The following is a 21,491-nucleotide window of genomic DNA, read 5'->3' on the forward strand; positions in this document are numbered from 1 at the left end:
CTGCATTTCCTGCTCAGCAACACGCACGCAGCCACCACACACACACACACACACACACACACACACACACACTCGCTCCGAAACATGCGCCTCTTCTCTCCGTCTGGGCCCCACATTTCCCCCCATTCCTTTCTTTTTCCCGTTTACCGGTTTTACCGGTATTCTCCATTCTCACCACCACCACCCGCGATTAATTCCCTATAAAACCGCCCCTCCGTTCCCTACGTGCACCCAACACGAACGCCACCGGTCGCTCGCTCGGCTTCGAAACAGAGAAACCCATCGCAAGGAACCTCAGCATTTGCGTTTTCTCTCTCTCTGCTCGGCTCGCTACGGCGGGCTAAGTTTGTCATTTTGAGAGGCTCTGCAGAGAGAGAGAGAGAGACCGAGCTTTTTGCTTTGTTTCTTTCGGTTTAATTCGAGTTTTCAGGAAGCTCAAGATTGAAATAAGAGAAAAGAGAAATGGCCGTTTCTAGGATTTCTTCCGGAGTTGTGGCTGTTGTCGCCGTCTTTTTTGCTGTTATAGTCTTGCCTGCCGTTCAGGCTCAGTCCCTCGCTCCCACTCCTGCCCCTACAAGTGACGGTTAGATCTCTCTCTTTCTTGCTTTCACTGTATATAAATGGGTGTATGTTTGGTATCTGTTTAAGTCTTGTTTCAGATCTGAAATGTAGTGTATGTATGGTATTCACCCTTTATTGGGCAGAGAATCTGCTTTCAAAACGTGTTCTTGTTTAGTTTATTGCATTGTAGATCTGATTTGTTAAGGCGGAAGGGCAGTTGTTGCTTGTTTGGTAACTTATGAAGATAAACACTTGGAACGAGGTTTAATCCGAAAGTATAATCACCTAACTTTTGTTTTATTATTCAATCCGAATTGCGTGAGAATTTCCAACTGGACCAACTGTTTATGATCAAAATGAAATATACAGAACCTCGGAAAACATTCTACATTGTTTAACTCTGCTAGAAAAGGCAAGAAAATATTTTGTTATATTTTCTTGCGCGCAAGAAAATATTACATTTTGGAAGAAATTAACTTTTTGGATACTACCCAGCACTCACCTTTGCGGGCGTGTGTATGTGTGATTGTTTTACCCATGTTGTATGATTGTGTGATTTAAAGAATTATAACGATAATTTGGTGCTGATGGGGTTGTCATTTGTCTTTAATGGTGCGTATTCTTTAGGGACGTCCATTGACCAAGGCATTGCCTATGTGCTGATGTTGGTGGCGTTGGCGCTCACGTACCTGATCCACGCTGCGGACCTGCTCTACAGCTTCTAAACTCGACACCAATGGCCATGGTATTATGGGGAATTTAGATATGGAAGGAGTTTTAAGAGTAGGGCTTTCAATGTGTGTGAGTGTGGATGTGTTTTACCCTTTTAACTTGATGGGTCTGGGTGTGTATGTAGCGTTCTGACTTTTGACAATTGGTGTTGGGATCTCTGGCTCTTGCTAATTACGCTGGTATTCTACTTGACGCCTGTCCCATTCATTCTCTTCCATTTCTAATATGTGGATTTTCATGTTGTCACTTCGTCTTTTTCGCCTTCTTTTGCTTTCTCGTCATTTCTCTAACTGTTAAAACTTGAAATGGGAAATACAGACTTGATTGAGAAATGCTATTAGTTGTCCTTCCATGATTACTCAAGGTCTATATATGTATGTGTGTATATATATTGCCAAAAAAGGCGTAATGATGCTCAATCAGGGCTAAACAGTTTGATTAGTTAAATAAGCCCATGAAATATGCTTATGGGTGGGCAGTAAATGAATACACCGAAGTGGAAAGCAACGGATAACGAGGAATGCTACTTCAATTTCATGGCATGCCCATATAACTTGCTTCTGCTGCTCTGCAAGACCCGTTAAATCCAAAAGTTGTCATGGTTTCGCATAAAAAACCATCCATTTGCTACATTCCATTATCATCCTGTTTCCTGCCCTATTTATCACCATCCTGGCCTTGGCGTCACTGCCACTACCGTTGTGCGAGTAATTCTAACAAAAATTTTATTTGTAGTTACTTTTACATATTCTTATGTACATTCTATTAATGTGATTAGCTACATATTAAAAATAAATTGATGCAGTCAATCATATCAATAGAATGTATAAGAAATATGCAAAAGTGACTCTATGTATTATTACTCTAGGTCTAAGGTGTGTGGTAAGACAAAAGAAAGTGGCTACAGGAATTACATCAGGCATTCGAATGCTAAAACCTCGTACGCCATCCAACCAATCAAACTAGAAGAATAAAAACAAACTTCTTCACTTTCTGTATAGGAATAAAAACAAGACAGAGATTTCAAACAAACGAAAAGCAAGCAAAAGAGAGCAGTAGCAACATGAGTGTGGATGATGTTCGTCTATTGGAATTTGGACTCCAATCAAGAAGAAACAGAGAAGTAGAATGCCCTAGCAGTTTCTGCATTATCCTGCCTCCCAATCTGTTCATCTTACACCCAGGCATGTCAGAGGGGTGAGCTGAGCTAAATTAAGTTTGATTCAAACTTTTAAGGCCAATATACTTTGCATTCCTTGGGGGTAAATACCAAAAAACGAAAAGGAAGGAATTGAAAATTCATTTCTAATTTGCTTCCTGCATAAATAAGGCAGAACCAGAGAATAGGGTTGGCCAAGAAGAGTAATTGCTCTCTAGAACAATGAAGCATTATTCTCATCTTTTGTTACCTATGAAACAAAATACTAAAAAGGTAACTTTAGAGCTTGACAATGTGTCGGTACAGAACAGATTATCGTTGCTGAAAAGACAGAGCTGAGCAAGACAAGGTGCAAAATTTGTTAATTTGTTAATTCTCATTTTGAAACCAAGCCGCCTCCTTTGTTCATAACCAAGGCCGTACATTAATCACGGACCTATAGACCTTTTTTTTAATAGGCTTCGGCCTCAAGACCTTACACGGGGAAATTGAACATTAGATAACTCTGAGGGCCGAACAAAGTGGGCACGGACATAGGCATGGGCCTCATGCTTCCCTTGTTCTTCAATGGCTTCTAAGTGAAGACAAATCCCAGTTCCCACAAGAAGTACGTGGTTCGGTGTGGGCATATATTAATTCATGATATATCTATGTCATGAATTAATGAACATAACTACCCATATCGACGCATGTTTTAAGAGATCACCAGAATATCTCTGCCAATTAACACTTCAATGTCGGTTGAACGTTGAAATTGAACTTCCTTGGCCCCACTTGCCTGCTTCTACGCCCACACTGCATGACAACATAGCACACATTTGCTTCTCTTCATTATATCTTCTGCTATTGCTGCGAATAATACTGTACGGGTTCAGTTGGTAAATGTATATTGATTCTATATAAATGCAACTTATATTCATAATATATATATACTGTGGAGGATATGCTCATTGATCATAATCCAATCACACTAACCGTTATAGTCGCTAAACACTAAATACATTATTGATGTAGTAATCTGTCACATTAACTGGTTATATATGTTTAAATACCGACTTATAAGTAGCAAATGTACTTAATCGTCACTAAGGACATACCGAATGTCATGAAATATCGGTGATCCGTTTGGATAGTGAAAGTGTTTCATCTTATTATTATAATTTTCTTAAATTTCCATACAAAATATAATAAACAATTTAACTTTTTTAAATCTAAAAAAATAATAATATTCTAATAATATTTTCTTCAACTTTCAACTTTTATCTAAAATCATCTTATCTCATTTCATTATCTAAATCTCAATCAACTAACAAAAAAATATACTATAAAGAAAAATGATATTTACAATCATAAAATACAAATACCGCATATTCATTTTTAAAAAATAAATAAATATAAAATTTATATAAAAAAAATTATTTTTAAATAATGGTCTTCACTCATTTTTAAAAAAGACGTGTGCAATATTATACAAACTATTAGCATTATTCTTAAACTAAGATTAAAACTAATGCTTTGGTCCTTGACCAAGAAAGTTGTCATGTCTGTGTAACCTAGGCTGAAAGAAAAAAGGCCCAACAAATGTTGGGTGCAGTTGCTTTGACGGTGGAAGTCCTGAAAATTCCGTCCATTATATTATTATCCTATTTTTATTTTATTATATAAAATGTGATATATTTATTATTATTAAATAATATTTTATTAAATTATTTTTTATTATATAATAATAATAAATATATCATATCTTATATAATAAAATAAAAATGAGATAGTAATATAATATATAATATTTTTATAATTAAAATATTTTAGAAAAATAGAGCACAACGTCAGCAAAGGGGCCCAGAGTAATTAGGCGGGACCCACAATCACAATCACACAACCTTAGATACAGTGCTGGTTGAGCTGGATTGGGGCGAGGGGACCATGGGGCCCAAAAGGCCCACTTGTATACTTGCACTGCTCGAGGCGAAGGGAAAACCGTTAGCCTGACATTACGTGTACGGCCTCGATTGACAGTTTGTGGCGGGAGATTAACAAAGAAGATCATCTGGGATTGATTTCTTTTTCTTTTCCTCCGGAATGGATCTGAAAAGTTGTCATCTTCTGCCAAGCCCTATTGTTGCCTCTAGAAATTTTGGTTGTGGGTTTCTCTGGCCGTGACCCTCTACTGCTTCAAAGAGCAAGCTTATGGGGCAACTCCAGTGATAACCATTAAGATGGACGAACCGAACAATTAGATTTCCGCCCGAAAGTGACATGGTCAATTTGCAATCCTTGACACACCGGTCTTCCTCTTGTTTTTTGCGTGGAAAAACAAAAAATCTATACACAGCAAGTTTGTTATTAATATGAGAAATTATCATATATGGAATAAGAAATATTATAATTGATTTTACAGTAGAAGTGATATGTTTATTCAAAATTAGGATGCATCATATGATTGTGGGGGACCCAAAATCAACTTTAAACACACAAGTGAAAGAAAGACTCGGGTGTCGTTTTGCATCAAATGGGGTAAGGAATTAAGTTTCTGAAAAATCCCAAATATTGTAGGCCTTTCAGAATCGGCCTGCTCTGAGTTATCACTCTCTGGTCATGAGCCTAAAAGAGTAGCAAGCTGCAGTCTAGCACCCCTTGATTTTATCACACTAGAGTTGCAAAGCACAGGTTTAGAAAAACCCTGAAAAGGTTGAAGATTAGTTTCATGAATACAGACATATATGTACCAAAAACAAAGAAAAAGACATGATGGCAGCTATTTCTAAGAGCATGTTTGTCACGTCGGTCAGGATGAGCAGAGACTGGAAAAGAAAAAAGAACATCTGAAATGCTCTCGTATAATATAGGCCAAAGGTATTAAATAAATTCTTGGCCCTAGAATGAGCTATAAGCTAATGAATTTTTTTGGCTTTTGCGTAGGATGCATGTAATATAAACCAAGGATAATTTTTCTGGTGCTGCAATGTCGCAGTTAGGTACTAGCTAAGGCCACAATATGCCAAAAATCTAATGGCATCCTTGCAAAACCCAGCTAGCAAAGGGGACCATTTCATACTTCAAGCTTCCAAGTTTGAAATTGTCCACAAATTCTCGTAATTCAATTAAGGTCTAATTGCCCACATAATTATTCTGTATATAAATGTGTCGATTAGGTCAATCGAGTATGAAATTTTAGTTACTCACTCTAAATTGAGTATTTGTTTCCATTCTTTTCTTATTTTATACAAGAGTAGTGTTACAAATGTGTACATTTTTATATCCAATATTATACGTATTGAGAAACAGCTTTATTTTATCAATTTTTTTTAAATTAAAATTTTGAATTTTAAAATTTTTACCATTCTCAATATAAGCTGACACATGATGTCATGATCTGTATGTATGACTTTGTAAGTAAAATTATAAAAAAAAAACATAACATTTTCTTCTTAAACAAAGGTTTACTCACTGAGTACTACTCATGCCCACTTTAGTCTTAATTATGGAGTTTGATTTTTAGTGAATTTTACCAACAGACAAGCACACAGAAGGGCGGTCCCATGAATTGCCTCATCACCTGAGGAAAGCCCCAACCTTCCATGCCCTAACGTGATTCCATGGATGCCAAAGAAAAATGTGATCTTCTCAAGACATAATAATTGCCATCTTTTGCAGCGTGAGAGGTCTCTTTTTTATTAAACAATATTCTAGTGGGGTTCAATTTCTTCTTCTCCAATTGTTCGAGATTATAAGCTATCAAAAAGCAATGATCACCATTGGGGAATAGGCTTGAATAAATTCTTGAGTTCAGGATTAATGATCTGTCCCCATCTCTACCTACTTTGCTTGTATATGTATATCAAGTATACACTATATATTACTATTTAAGAGTATTTTCAATTTTGTACGAGCTTCCATTTATTTTTTAATAACCCACCTTTGACATATATTGGGTTTTGTGCATCTTAGTTGCATTATTCAATTGAAAAATGATACACATATAGTCATTTTTATAATAATTTATGCCGATCTGTTTCAAATGAGAGAAATTTTAAGAAAATAACTAACAAAAATAATACCGCTTTACATAGATATCCTTATTTTAAAACATGGTTATAAAAAATGTCAATTGCACTTTAAAAAAAAATCTTATAAAAAATCGATTTCTTTGTTTATCCGTTTTTGATATGTTGAAGGTTATGGAATGGAAAATTCAAAATTTGAATTTCAAAAGAAATTTGATAAAATGAGTCTTGTATGTTTTTTGTAACTAAAATTATAAGTATATGTAATATTACTAAAAAATAATAAAAAAAGATATTTACAATTGTGAATTATGCAACAGTCACGTAATTGCCTTGAAAGAAACGAATAGAGCATGGGACCCACATGAAAAATTAATTAATTTTTTAATAATAAACCCTACACTTTTTCAAAACGATTGCGCAGCGTTTAAATATTTTACAGTTATATATAGAATTACTCATAATAATTATGTGTGTATCCTTACTCTTATTCAATCAAGAAACCGTAGGTAGAGAAACCATAATAAACTTGAGTATAAGTTTATTGTGGGAGGACTTCACAAGTTCAATTTTCTTGCAGCATTAATATTCATGTCCACCTGAGTTGAAAATTACTTTCACACGCATTTATAATTGAGTTTATACAAATTGATATAGCAATGACTTCTATATTGGAGATCAGGGCTTATGTCATTTGGTCCGACCTTGGCGTGGCGATGATACTTTAGTTTGTTAGTAATTAGCTTTAGCCCAATACTCCTCTCATGTAAATTAATTTATATTATACACATAAAATTTACATAATTCTAAATAGAAAGTATTCTTTTTTACTTTTTTGCCAAAAAAGAAGTCACTAGGAATAGCTTGGAGGGGGCGTATTAATTGTGGCAGTTGAACACATAAAAGTTGTCTTGACTTTTGATTTCTTTTATTAATGTTAGTTTAGCATCAAGACTCCAATATTTAAGCCTTGTAATAATAATGAAAGCTTTGAGTACTACCACACATGTTTATAGACTAATCTACCCTGGCCTATTACAAAAGGAGGGAGGCTGAATATATCTCTTCTCCAAAACTTAAAAAGCATGAGAAGGAGATCATGATCAAAGGATAAACTGATAATTATTCAATTAGACATGCAATCAACGCGGAAAAAAAGGGGATCGAGAGCAACAAATATTTCACGCGTGGATAATGCATGTGGCTTACCGAAAAGCTTAATTAGACTTAAAAAGAGAGAAGGAACAAAATGTCAAAGAAGGAGAGCTTGCTGCCCTCCCCCTTTACTCTGGTGGCCTGATTGCCACGCCATGCATGCACGCACGCCGGTTTTGCCTCTTCCCTTTTCATTTTGGGGTTGAGAAAAGGCACCATCATATCGAAGTTGCAAAAAACTTGTGCTTTCTTTTAACCAAACTCTACTACTACAACCATGAAACTAAAATATAGACGAGTTGAAGAAGATCATATATTATTTCGCTAATATTAAAGGATGAAATGCGATGTGACACAATCTTACAATTAAATATTAAAAATAGAAACAATAATTAAAATAAAAATTAGAAACATTCGATTTTATTATCGTGAAATAAAAAGTGATGATCTGTCATCTTGATATCAGATAAAATAAAATAAAATTTTTTTGAATATAAACTAATTAGCTTTAAAGAGAGAAATGTTGCTCAAGAACAGACTCATGTCTCCTTTTTGTTTTTGTTCTTGTTTTTGGTTCTGGGTTTTGTTTATTTGGTGTTTAGTGAGCATCAGTTGTCGTGTTGTTTAACTTTCCAATTAGCTGGAGACACCACTCACTCCTTCCCCCATGAACCAAAGCTACAGCTTTATAGCCCAATGGACGCTCCTCCCACGCCCAAAGCCTGTTTTTTTTTCACAACAAGCCCAGTCAAAGTTTGCTTTTTTTTATGCGCTTTTCTTTTCTTTTTTATTTTTATATATTATTTTAAGCACTGTCTCTGTCCGCTTTTTGTTTTGTGTATACGTGGAACAACGCTCATCGATTCCCCCGAACACCCCCACCCCAACTCAAATGCATATCCATTCAACGCAATGTCGTTTTGGAACAGAAAAGAAAAAGAAACAAAAAGAAAAAGGAAATATCTCTGATTCTGAACCCCCTAATGCCACCACCACTCGGCTCCTGCTCTGCAAAAATATCAGGTCTGAGTGAGTGATATTTTGTACGTAACGGCCTTAACTGTATCTATCCCCTCCCTCTTTGTCAATCCCAATCCGTAATCATGTCAGATGATTTCCCTTCCACCCTCTTCTTTCCATTTGGGATTGCAAGCTCCTCTTTCCGTTCTCTCTCTCCCCTTTGTTTTCTTGTTTGAATGGACATTTTCCTTAGATCTTCAGGTTCTATCCCTTTCATTTTTGGGTTCTTATAAATATTATTTCATCCACAAAAATATAATTTTTAAAAAGAAATACTTTAACTGTAAAAAATTATATAAATATAAATTTATAAATTAATGTAATTTAATGTGTTATATCATATTATAAAAATATTTTTTTATAAAATAAACCTAATATATTATACAAAATTATTTCTGTTAGTGAATTTATTTTCATAATATCTCTTTATTATTGTAGATCTTCTCAATTTTAAAATCAAGTTTTCATTTTTGGCAAGGAAGCATGAATACCTTTTTAAGTTTTAAATCATTTTGTAAATCATCTGTTTTCGATTATTTAGTAAATCATTTAATGAAAAAACATTATCTTTCCATTTATTTAAAAACTTCCACGAACCTTTTCAAAACCAAACACAAATCTCTTTGATTTATTTGTTTTTTAGAAGATGCACATTTAAAAAATTTGAACTTTTGAAATATATTAATAACCTTACGACAGGCTATAACTTTGTTGAAACTTATTTGAATAATTACTTGATATTGACCAAGTGATTGTTGAATTACTACCTTGAAATAAATAGAATGAGTAATGCTAGATATATTACTGGGTTATGTAAGCACTATGCAATCTTTTTAAAAATAGTGAGATTGATTATTAAAAAAATTAATTTTTTCATGTGAGTCTCATATTTATTTATTTATTTTTAAATAAATGCACAACGCATACATACTCTATAATTATAAATATTATTTCTCTAAATAGAAAATAAGTATATTGATGTAGATGTTACAAACAACATTAAATATAAAACAAATGTTAGTATGTTGTTCTCTCATACTTATTTTAGAATCCAAATAACGCCACCATGCAAGATTGTCATTGTCCTTACTTATCAATGCTATCATGTACAAGCTCTTGAAGTTATTTGGTGGGTTTTGTCTACATGAAGAAAAAAACAGGCATTTATGTGTGCAGATGCAGATCAAAATCATCCCACTTTGTTAGGAAAACATGCCACTTAAAACAATCGAAAGAACTCAAAGTCCATAATTGAAACAACAAGTCTCAATTGATGTTTATGTACTTGTCTTTCAACTGTTTATGATGCCACTTATGCTAATTAAAACGGTAGGTGCCATAAATTGTGCAATATTCAGAACACAGCCTTTGTACGAAGTGTGTGTTACAATTATTTTGTGCACTTACTTTTTTATATATTTGATTTTTTTGAACTTTTCTTTTTAGCTGGAGAGACTCCAAGTTGATTATACTGTTTCAGCTCGGGGACAGTGCACTGTAAAATTGTCAAGCCCATTTAAAGAGCCCTCTCTCCCAGCACATGCACATGGACACTGCAAGTGTGTCTACAATTTCATTTGGATTTTCTTTTCATTTCCCAAGATGTGCCATAACACGTGCATTGGACACGTGCCATTGTAAACATCACCGGAAAAAAGCTAACAAGACAACCTCAGAACCCGTAGCCAAACTCGGACCGTCACCGTTGTTGTAACGGACATATTTAAATATTGATATATAAAATAAATAAATAATAATATTAAACCACATTTCATCAACAAAAATACAACGAAAGGAAACACCATCAAAACTAGGAAAACAAAAGGCCGATATGTCGCTTCCACCGATACAAAATTTGCCCTTTTTTTTTCGGCAATCCGGGGACTCGTCGTTCTGGGAACAAAAGTTTAAGCATGAGTCAGAGAGCTACGAGAGGATCTGACCCAAATATATCGCCGATATCTTGAAAATAATCATCTACATGCCATTTTGAGAAGCTCAAGCCAAGATTCTCACAAGAACTAAGCAGCATATCGCCGAAATCTTCTTCAAAAACGCTCTCCTTCAGGCTTGTCCCTTCAAAAAGATCCGATACCGAGTTTCCAAAATTAAATATATCTGCCGGTATTAACGAATCGAGAGTTGAATATTCTGAAAATTCTGAAAAGTTTTCCGATACACAGGATTCATCTCGTGCATCTTGAACTTCAACTATTTCTTTAGTCGTATCCAAACTCTGTGATTCGATTTCTTCATTGGAAGGTGAAGGACACCGTAACACAGAGGTAGGAGAGCAGAGGTGGTGGTTGTGGGACTCTTCGCCGGAGTTGTAGCCTGAGCTGTTTAACGGATTTTTTTCCGGTTGACATCTTGGCGGTGGAGTGACAAAGTTGGTGAGCGCGTCAGGCCCACGCAGTTGAATAGCCGCGTTGTCATACACCATAGCCGCTTCCTCGGCTGTGTCATAGGTACCTAACCACAGCCGCACACGTCGCAGAGGGTCTCTAATCTCCGCAGCCCATTTCCCCCAGGGCCTTTGGCGCACGCCCCGAAATTTCCTCGCGGCCGGTACCTTCAACGCTCGGTGACTAGCAGAAACCCGGGCAACCTTCTTTCGTGCAGCAGTTCTCACCGACCTGCTCCTCAAAACGCTGTAGTTTTTGGTCGAGCAGGACTCGACAGTGATCTCGTTGATGAACTTCCTGACCCTTTGGCGTTTAAAGCACACCTCTTCTCCACCTTCTTCGTCGCTGGACGAGTCAGTTGCATCACCATCGGTGACAGATATACGTACAACTCTGCGTTTCATCTCCTCCGGCACTGGTCCGAGGAGCCTCGTGATGTTACGATGTTCTGTGTACTTCACAGGAGAAATAACGTTAGCACCGTGCCGGTTCATGATTGAGAGGAATTGCTGATCAGATTCTTCGAAAGAAGAGCATTGAAAGCGAAGTGAGTGAGTGAGCGAGCTTGCCAAGCGAAGAGTGAAATAGGGAAGGGCAAAAAAGTGGGTTTTTGAGATTCCTTTTGAGAGTAGTAGTAGACACGAGAGAAGAATAAAGAGAAGGATATAAAGGAAAGTTGGGGCAGAGAGAGAACACGTCAAAGAGAAGCCTGAAACGGTGACAAATTTACCATTAATGGATTTTAATACTCCTTCGAAAAGCTTACTAGGGGACGAGAAGTTTCAAGGAAAGTTGCAAAAATAAAGTAGCGAAGAAAAAGAGTTTGAGCGTGACTCAGTTGGGGAGGGAGAGAGAGAGAGAGAGAGAGAGAGAGAGAGAGGTGGAAATAGTGAGAACGTAAAGCCGAAAGTACGGCAGGGAATGGGAGGTAGAGACTGAGAGACGAAGAACAATCGGTAATACTAGTTGAAAGGAAAGGTAGAAATTTCTGGGAAAGTTTCAAAGCTAGAAAAGAAAAGAGGAGAGACTGTAACAGAAGGCTTTCCCGGAAAGGGATGGCGAATAAATGTTCCGAATCTGGGACAGATATTAAGCTTTTCTCTCAACCGGATTTACTCGGCACAAAGAACATGCAACTTTGCGAAAACAATGTTTCTCTTAGGAGAGCTGAGACTATAACCTTCTTCTGGATCGGAATCTGAAAGTTTTTTAGGAAAGAGAGCAGCAGCAGCTGCTCTTAGAAGTCCGAGAGAGAGATAGAGAGAGAGAAGAGAGATAAGACACGGAGAGAATTAAGCACAGTTGCGTTGCGGTGGGAACCGAGAGTACCTATTTTATAGGATCCCAACAGCCGTAATCCGCAAACCCGGTTCAATGGCCACTTGTTTTATTTTCCATATTGAATTCTCTGTTTTCTTTTCTTTTTTTTTTCATTTTTTTCCTTAGTAAAAAACCAAATAGGATAGTTAACGGCAAGATTGATACGGAGTTTACCTGTAAGTTGTGAACTCTAATAGGTTTGGCCGTTAAGATAAAATATAAAATTATCATTTTATTTCGTTTTATTTTATTTTATTGATTATTATAATTTTTTAAATTTTTTTTATAAAATATAATAAATAATTTAATTTTTAAAAATTTTTAAAATAATAATAATATTAAAAAATAATATTTTAAACTTTTATCTAAAATTAAAAAATCTCATCCCACTTATCAAACTTAATTAGAGAATGTGATTTTTATTTAATTTTTTTAATAAAAATGAATTCTTAGATTTTTAACTTAATATATAGAATATAATATCTATGTCACTTAAATAACAAAATTTAATTAATAAAATTCTAATAGTAAAATTTATAATATTAGGTGATATGTTTACGAGTGAGTGAGTACTCAAAGGGTGAGTAGCCTCGAACTATTGGGCTTATTTTGAACTTTTGAGTCTCTTTTCTTTCGTAGTTCCTATCCATCTTATCTCTTGAAGTTGAAAGACGCCCTGAGGATTGGCGGATGAACCCTGTATGTCCGGTGGGAAGTTAGGAATGTAATTATTTGAATAAACGACGAATTTAAGATTAGCGCAAAAAACAACATACTAAACGAGGGGTTACGGGGTAGTCGTCGGAGGAGAAAGTAGATATTTTACTAGGCGCCGCATAAGGCGGGCACGTGTGATGCAAAGCGTGCATTGCGGACACTGGGTGCTGACTCGGCAAAGGTTTTATTATCGAAAATGGGGATTCGTGTCACGTGAGACCAGAAGAGAGAGAGAGACAGAGAGAAAGGGGACTTTGGTTCAGTCTCTCCTTTGACTGGAGAACCAAAGTATTTAAACTGTTAATTTGCCATTAATGCCCCCTAATTCCTCCTAATACTCACCGATATTGATATTATCTCCAAAGGTGTGTTCTCGTCGGTCTATGGTAATAGGCCGTACATACAGTTACACTGGGTTCATGTTATTAATTTATTTACCATGCAACCTCATTATTTTGTCAATTTACAGCTCAGTGTAACGTGGGAGGCAACCTAGAATCAGGCGCCAATAATACAAGTTGTTGCTTTTTTTTTTCGCTACATATTTGTGTATTGTTAGGGGGTAAATTGGTAAAGTAAAGATTAAGTAAAAGTTTTAAGTGTGTACTCACTCTTTAGTGCACAATTAGGCCCATCAAATGAAAAATATTTTTTTTCACATTTTCGGTCAGAGTCTGTTTTTTAACAAAAAGTCTTAAGGAAAATTTTATATTCTACGCTACAATCTCATTTTTATTTTTTTATATAAAATATAATATATTTATCATGATTAGATAATTTTTTATTAAATAATTTTTATAATAAATGTGTCACATCTTACGTAATAAGATAAAAATAAAATAATAGTATGATGTATAATATTACTCAAATTGACGTAAGATTTTTATATTTTATTATGCAAGTAAATTACATTGATTTCAAATTTATAGAAACGAGACAACATTTTTCTTGCTTAGAAAAGAGAAAAATAGAACAATTTTCTTTTAATTGGGTTGGGGGCGTTTCTTATTTCTCATATGCTCTAGATACAAAATTTTAAAAGAAATTAAAAATATTACTCTTCATTTAACTTATTTTTCTGATTAACAGTAAAGTTGGCAGGCTTGTCTTATTGCCTTTCATCCACCATTTTCCTCGGTTTTTTTCTCTTTTGGGGACTCGAGCTCAATGAACTTGACAGATGGCTTCCACCAATTGGCACTGTCAAGGAAATATATACATATATATATATATTTATAGTGGAGAGCAAACATCCACTTGTTGTTTGGGGGGGAGCTAGCATTTAACTCGGCGACGCCGAGGATCATTAGGATGGTGATTGAATGGGGGCCCAGTTTTGAATAATTCACGTGATTCAGATTTTTTGCTTTGAAGATGTGTCCTTGTGAATAAAGGCCAGACCATGTACCCTCATTTACTTTGATGGCTAAGCTAACTAACACATGACGAGAAAAAAAAAGGGCTTTAAAAGTTTGTACATATATATATATATATGAATATAATATAATATGATATTTACTGCCCTCATTTAATTTACTCTTCTATTATTAGTTGTTTATAATGAATGACAATGTCATATTCCTTTAAATGCTAATAATTTACCATTTCACAGTCCTTTAAATGAGGATAAAATTATGAATTTTGTCACTCTATTGCCAATTGAAAGGAATCCTCTTCATTGGGGGACACTTTTAGTTTAGGCACCGTTTCGATACAAGAATTATTTTATCTGATAATTACAGTTCTTTAAAATTTTAAAATAATAATAATATTATTAAAAAAATAATAATTTATTCAATTTTGATCTCAACTCATCTTATCGCAATTCACCATCCAAATAACACCTTAGATTACCCAGCATAGATCGATTTTACTAAACCATGAAACCTAGGCAACAAATTAGGTTTTTGCAGATGATACAACAATTTACCTGTAGAAAATCATATATAGTATCTACCATCTTTAACTTGGTCACTAAATAATTGGAGGTAGTTTTGTAATATTAATATCTCCTCAATTCCTCTTCAAGCATATGATTGCCAAATTTTAGTTTTAATAGAGTGACATGATTTTATTGATTGATTGAAAATGAATTGTAAAAGAGTTGTATGTGTATCATTACTCTAAATAATTAGCATCTTTGCTTCATCTGTTATTTAAGAGACATTGTGAAAAAAATGAATAACATGGTAGAGGTTTGTACTATTGTTGCATTGTAGAATCATTTGTGATAAGAAAGAGATGAACACACATGTAAAATGGGTAAGTTTAAAGTCTGTGAAAGGACCATAAACTATAGAATAGGTTGTGATGTGGTTTAAAATTTTCAAATATTGCTATTCAACTATTTAAGGTACTGAGAGGGGCTATAGAATGTGTAATTTTTTTTTTCAAACAGTTTTTAAACCTCCTTAAATATTTGAAAAAATTACAAACTTATTAAAAAAATACTTCCTTAACTATTAAGTAAAAAAAATGTCCCAACCGGTTGCTTTTGTCGGTGGGAATCCTTGGTGGATACTCAATTCCCTTATGACATTAAACCAAGTCAATTGAATGCCTCAAAACTCTCATAATTCTTCGTATTTAACTTCAGCTATATTTAGATCTATAATTGAGGGTAAAAGAAATGTACAAGTTAAGCTTATAAAAAAAACAAAAAAGAAAGGAAAAGAAAAACCTACAACAAAGGACATTATTGTACTTTCACTAGAATATATTTTATAAGTGGGCCGAGGTCTGAACCCGTAGCATGGGCTGACCCCTATTCGGCAATTTGTTAATATTGAATGGGCTTCAAATCTAATCCGGACAGTTCTCGGACAACGTGTCAAGCATCCCAGCCGTCCAGTTTGTTTCTTTCGCTCACTCACTTCGTCCACTTGACCCCTATTAGCTAATATTTTAATCGATATTATTTATTGTTTTTAATATTCTTGAAAATACCCAATTTCGCCTTTGGTCAAATAGCTCAGGCTTAAGTCTGTGTCGTTACCTGTTAGGAATGTTTAGGTATATTGGCAACAGTAGAGGCCTTTTGAAGCTAATTTGACTTGGCTGTTGGTGTCACTCGGTGATTGGTTGTTGGTCTCTCACTATCTTTTGCAGCTCTCATTCTGATTATAATTTTACAATTATTAGTTGCTAACCAAGACGACATGAGTTGTCTAACCATTTTGCCGTTTTGTTCTTTAACCAATTTTGGATTATCTCTCAACACTTTGTGGTTAGACACATATTTATGTTATGTACTCTTTGTTCATAAATGAAGTAGATTGCTATACTTCCAATATAGATGAATGTTAGTAAATTACACAATAATATAATAAGAATTACAATTAAATTAACATTTAAACGAAACTAATTTAGATTGGGGTACAGAAATCTCGTTCTCTTTAATGAAATTTTTAAAAAATACCAACAATGAATCTGGTTGATATTTTTATCTATTGTGTTATACATTCCTTCAATTGATCTTTATTGTTTGGGATAAAAAAATTTGAACAAGTATTTTGCTAATACTCCATATATAGTTTGAGGTTCGCATGAATTTTAGTGATGATTTTCATTGGCAAAATAGGTTCTTGGAGTAGACTTTTTGGGATGAATAATTTTGTTAGATTTTATATATGGTGGTCGACCACCAGCGCTCGAACTAGCGCTCCCTTAGAGCTAGGGTCATTGGGAGTGGTCCATTTTACGGGACACGGGTGGTCGAATGACCCTGGGGCCAGACCAAGTGGCAAACCCAACCCCATTAGCAGTCAAGAACAGTATGTTTGACCATTCCAACATTTTGAGTTCGTTGAATGCCCCCAAATGTTAATCAATAGTTTTACTTGAAGATTAAAAAGTTAAAAAAATGACTTTTTGAAAACAATAATATTGTGGGATTTAAATGTTTTAAGAATTTTGTTGCAAATTGGGGAGTAGTAGTTAGCAATAGACGAGTACATCTGTGGGAGATATGCGACCAGCTTGGGTGGAAGTGGTGATCTCACAGCTGATTGTGTGTATCGAATGACAGATCGTGGTTGTAGAGGAGTCAGTCGTCGAGATAGCCCATCGTGTAGATATCCTCAATGAGAAGGTTGATACCTTGATGAGGAGATATAGAGTACGAATTTCGTGAACAACGTGTTCGTCAGAGTGTTGTTTACGAAATTCTATCGTATTTTGTATTTAACTTTTAATACATGTGAGGAACAATATTATTTAATATATTTATTGTTTTTTAATTTCAATTCTCAATCTTATTTAATATTAGATTTTTCAACTTTAATACTAAATCACTACACTTCAAATATATATAAACATAAATATATAATTATAATTATATATAAATATAATTATATTTTACAAATTGTGTATACATAAATATATATTACACTTTTCTAAGCTTGTTTACAAATTATGCACTATAAAAACCACATAAAACAATAAATTAGAGTTATATTTAATTTAAAGTTACAATTAACGTTCGAACATTAATTACTAACGTTCAAAAGTTGGCGCCAAAATATTTCACGTTTGCACGTAAGTTGCCTCAATGTTCGAATGTATATGTGACGTTCGAACGTACATTTTCTCTATGTTCAAACGTAAGAAAAAAATATCATTTGTCTTTATTGAAGGTTTCCAAAAACCATAATAGAAAATACTTTTTAGTGACGGTATAGGAACTGTTACAAGTTTCCAACCGTCACTAAAATGTAATTATATTGTATGTAATAAAATTTTGTGTGCCCCACCAAATAAAAGAATAGGAATGAATGTCCATTCCTACAAGCACTCTACTCATTCAACAAACTAACACACCCTAATTGTGTTGTTTCTTTTAAATTGGAGATACATGATGATGTGTAATAAAAAGAAAGCCAATTAACTATTTGTTCTAATATGATGAAATGTACTTATCACTTGTTGCAGAAAGCTTGAACGGATAGAAAAGTGATAAATCAAATTACTTATTTATCACTTGTCGCATAAAACTTGAACTGATAGAAAATGATGAATCAAATTACTTATTTATCACAGTAACATAGAGAAATTGCATTGTTATTATTATTATTTTTTTTCTGATCAGTCTAATAAAGGTAATATGACTGTAACATAGTGCTCACGCGAGCATATGGAGGTTTCATTATTTTATCAAACTAATTACATTCCGATTTAGCAAAGAAAAGAGGATAAAAGGAGGCTCCCGGCGGCGGGGGGGGGGGGGGGGGGGGGGGGGGGGGGTTTTGTGGTGGGGTGTGAAGTCTAAGAAAGAGCATAAACTTGCAATAATTAGCAACAACTCAACTAATAAATAATCAATTGACTTAAAAAAAAAAAAACCATTGCATATGCATATATACCATTAACATTGTTTTAAAGCTGATGAACTTAGACATATATAAATTATTCTAACAAGGAGTGCTTGGGCATATAGAAATTGCATGCATTTATTTTTATCAAATTTATAATTAGCATTGGATGAAAAAGAAAAAAGAAAAGAAAAGAAAAAAAACTTAAGTCTCAAAAGGAGCTGGCATGATAAACCTGACAACACCAACTGGTCAACTAGTAATGTAAGTAGAATCTCTCAACTTCAGAAAAAGCATTAGATATATATGCAGATATCAATATGATTGTTTATATAAGAGTTGCAATATATCCAAACATTTGTCTTTACATTCATGTAATTAATTCAGTACTGCCCTTAGAATGAGTGTTATATTGATTTGTGTGTGCGTTCCAAAAGATTGGCCGTGTTGACAGATTTCAATGAAAAGTTTATGAATTGATCTGAATATTTTTGAGTTAAGGTGAAAACTAAAAGCTGCCATGCATTAATAGTTATATATTTGAAGGGTTTTTAAGAACATAAAAACACACAAAAATCTTGAGATTAGGGATATGTTTATATATATATATATATAAAGAGAAACATGCACCCATGCAGTTGTGTGCAAATAATTATAAATTACTCATTGACAAGAGAGGGGCATGTGGATTAGGAAAGATAAAAATGAAAGCTGTAATTTAATTTCTCGGACTCTTCTCCTATTATAAAGCCAAAAGAAACCGCAATTGAAGAAACAAACAAAAGAAGTACATTGGATTCGACAAATCCTTGAGAGAAGTAATATTGATCTTGGGGTCTGACCTATGTAAGAAAATATGTACAGAGGTTGATGTTTGTTTGGCTTCGATTTTAATTAAGAGTTTTGCTATATACAAGTAAAGTTGCATACTAATCTGCATACCAATACTGATTCTTTCATACTTAAAAGTTAAATTAGCATTGTTTTCAATAAAATCTATTTTTTGACCAATCACAATAAATTAGTACACAAATATGTTTGTAACTAGACTTTTTCTTTAATTAAACTAGCTGGGAATTTCTTATATATATGCAATTTAATTTACGCGTATATATGCAAGGTAGTTTACGGCCTATATAGTACGTAGTGATCATAGCGATCGATATATTATATAAGTTGCATCAACCTGCAAGACCTAGAGTGTGGTAGATGCATGCAATATTCTTGGAGCCACAAAAATGGAGACGATGAGCTAGCGCCCCATATCATGTTTTAAAAGTCATGGTTGGTTTATTTGGCCAAGGTGATTGATCACCATATCCCAATGTTACTTATAAATGAAGTCAATAATTAAGCACTTGAACCTAAGCACTACTTTCTAGATTCTTGTAATTATAATTAGACAATGATGACGTTTCTGAAACATGAAAAAGATTGAATCCCCATATCTCTAAATATATATATATATATATATATTATTAAGAAGAATCATGTGAGAGATATCAATTCTTTTGTTTACGTGGAATATTGCATATAGTAAATGTGAGGGAGGCCATTCCCTGTGTTGGGCCAGACCATATGCCCAGCCCACAAGACACTGATGGGTTTCGGGGTAAGATAATAGTAGGGAATCGGTACAAAATGATAAGATGGGCCAGGTCCGAAGAACAAGGTCGGCCCAAGAGTCCCATAAAAGAACGGTAATGTACCACACACGAAATGTGAACCACTCAGTCAGATGGCCTGACAACTCTACTGGCTAACAAGTAGTGTATGCAGGGGCATGAGTAACCACTGCCTCAAGTTACCGACGACTGGGCAGGCAAGAAGAGTGGGCGCATTAGATCAAGGCCACGCCACATTTAATGAAGGATAAGGTAAACACGCCACAATCTGGGGGCAAGTCAGTCAGATGGCCACAATTCGGCATGGCAAGCCTGTCGTATGGCTAAAAGTTAGTAAGTGGCACGATTGGGGTACAGTGTGGCTCTTGGCAAGGGACCACCACCACTAGGTATATATACCCCCCAGGGGTTAGATGACTCTCTGATTTTCTTTTTGGCATTTTCCCAACGATGGGCATTAACTTAGGCATCGGATGTGTTTCTCACCACTCCGAGCTCTTACTTCTTGCTGGTGTCAAACGAGGGGGGGATCTATGAAGTTGCTCGGGTTACAAGATACGATATCAACAATAAATATCTTACTTAAAGGAGTATTTTTATTTTACCCTCTTTTCATGCCTAATAGTGAAAGAATCATATAACCTTAAATATGGACCCTAGCCTTTTCACTCTCATGATCATCAAGTCTGCTTCTGTTGAAGAAAAAGACTCTAACTATTTTTTTTTTAAAGAGAGAAGAGCCACCTGTCTATGAGTGACCCCCTTATAATTTTATTAAAAACAAACCTCCAACTTGATTGCAAAAGTTAGAGTTTTAAATATATTTTTACATATATATATATATAATGAGCGCTTAGCATATATTATTAGTTCCAATTTACAATTTTTGGTAAGATTCATTCATCTAATAATATCACTCGTATTACTATAAAAAAAAAAAAAAAAACAATCAGTGAGTAAACAAACGACAGGTGGGCCCCCCCACTAACGCTTCAGCTTTTGAATAGAGTAATTGGTTCTGCTAATTGAGTCCGACAACTGACACGTTGGGTCCCCAATCATGTGGTGACGTGTCCGCCGAGATGATGTTATCTTTTATATTTTACACTTCTTTCTAACGTATAGAAAGAAAAAATCTTTACAACCTTTAAACACTTCACATTTTTCTTTATAATCTCTTAACACTCCACGTTATAAAAAAGACAGCTTGGAGACTTGTACACTGTATCTTTATAGATCATTTTTCATTTACAACCTGATAGGACGTCTTATGAGATATTGAAAAATAAATAAAAAAACCTTGACGTACAAAATAATGTTAGAAACAACATTAATGTCCTCCCATTATAGCTTTCCTATCAGTTCTTTCACTTGTAATACAATATGTAAAATGTATCATCGACAAGATTTGATTTATAAGATTTTTAAATTTTAAATTTTTCTTATAAATTAATTCTTGCCATTTCAACTGCATGGAGATA

At 34.5% G+C, this 21,491-nt stretch overlaps 2 protein-coding genes across 2 annotated transcripts; one reads left to right on the forward strand and one right to left on the reverse strand.

The window, feature by feature from the left end:
• Positions 1-206: 206 nt before the first annotated feature.
• Positions 207-1,651, forward strand: LOC122280530 (arabinogalactan protein 41-like). The gene is made up of 2 exons (XM_043091472.1): positions 207-583; positions 1,189-1,651. The coding sequence occupies exons 1-2, from the start codon at positions 463-465 to the stop codon at positions 1,284-1,286; spliced, it is 219 nt and encodes a 72-aa protein (XP_042947406.1). The 5' UTR covers positions 207-462; the 3' UTR covers positions 1,287-1,651.
• An 8,703-nt stretch (positions 1,652-10,354) lies between these two features.
• On the reverse strand, positions 10,355-12,354 carry LOC122280965 (ethylene-responsive transcription factor CRF2-like). The gene has a single exon (XM_043092120.1). It carries the CDS (start codon positions 11,531-11,533, stop codon positions 10,553-10,555), a length of 981 nt encoding a protein of 326 aa, XP_042948054.1. The 5' UTR covers positions 11,534-12,354; the 3' UTR covers positions 10,355-10,552.
• Between the last annotated feature and the right edge of the window lie 9,137 nt (positions 12,355-21,491).

This window comes from Carya illinoinensis, chromosome 11, assembly GCF_018687715.1.
Source record: "Carya illinoinensis cultivar Pawnee chromosome 11, C.illinoinensisPawnee_v1, whole genome shotgun sequence".
NCBI lineage: Eukaryota > Viridiplantae > Streptophyta > Magnoliopsida > Fagales > Juglandaceae > Carya > Carya illinoinensis.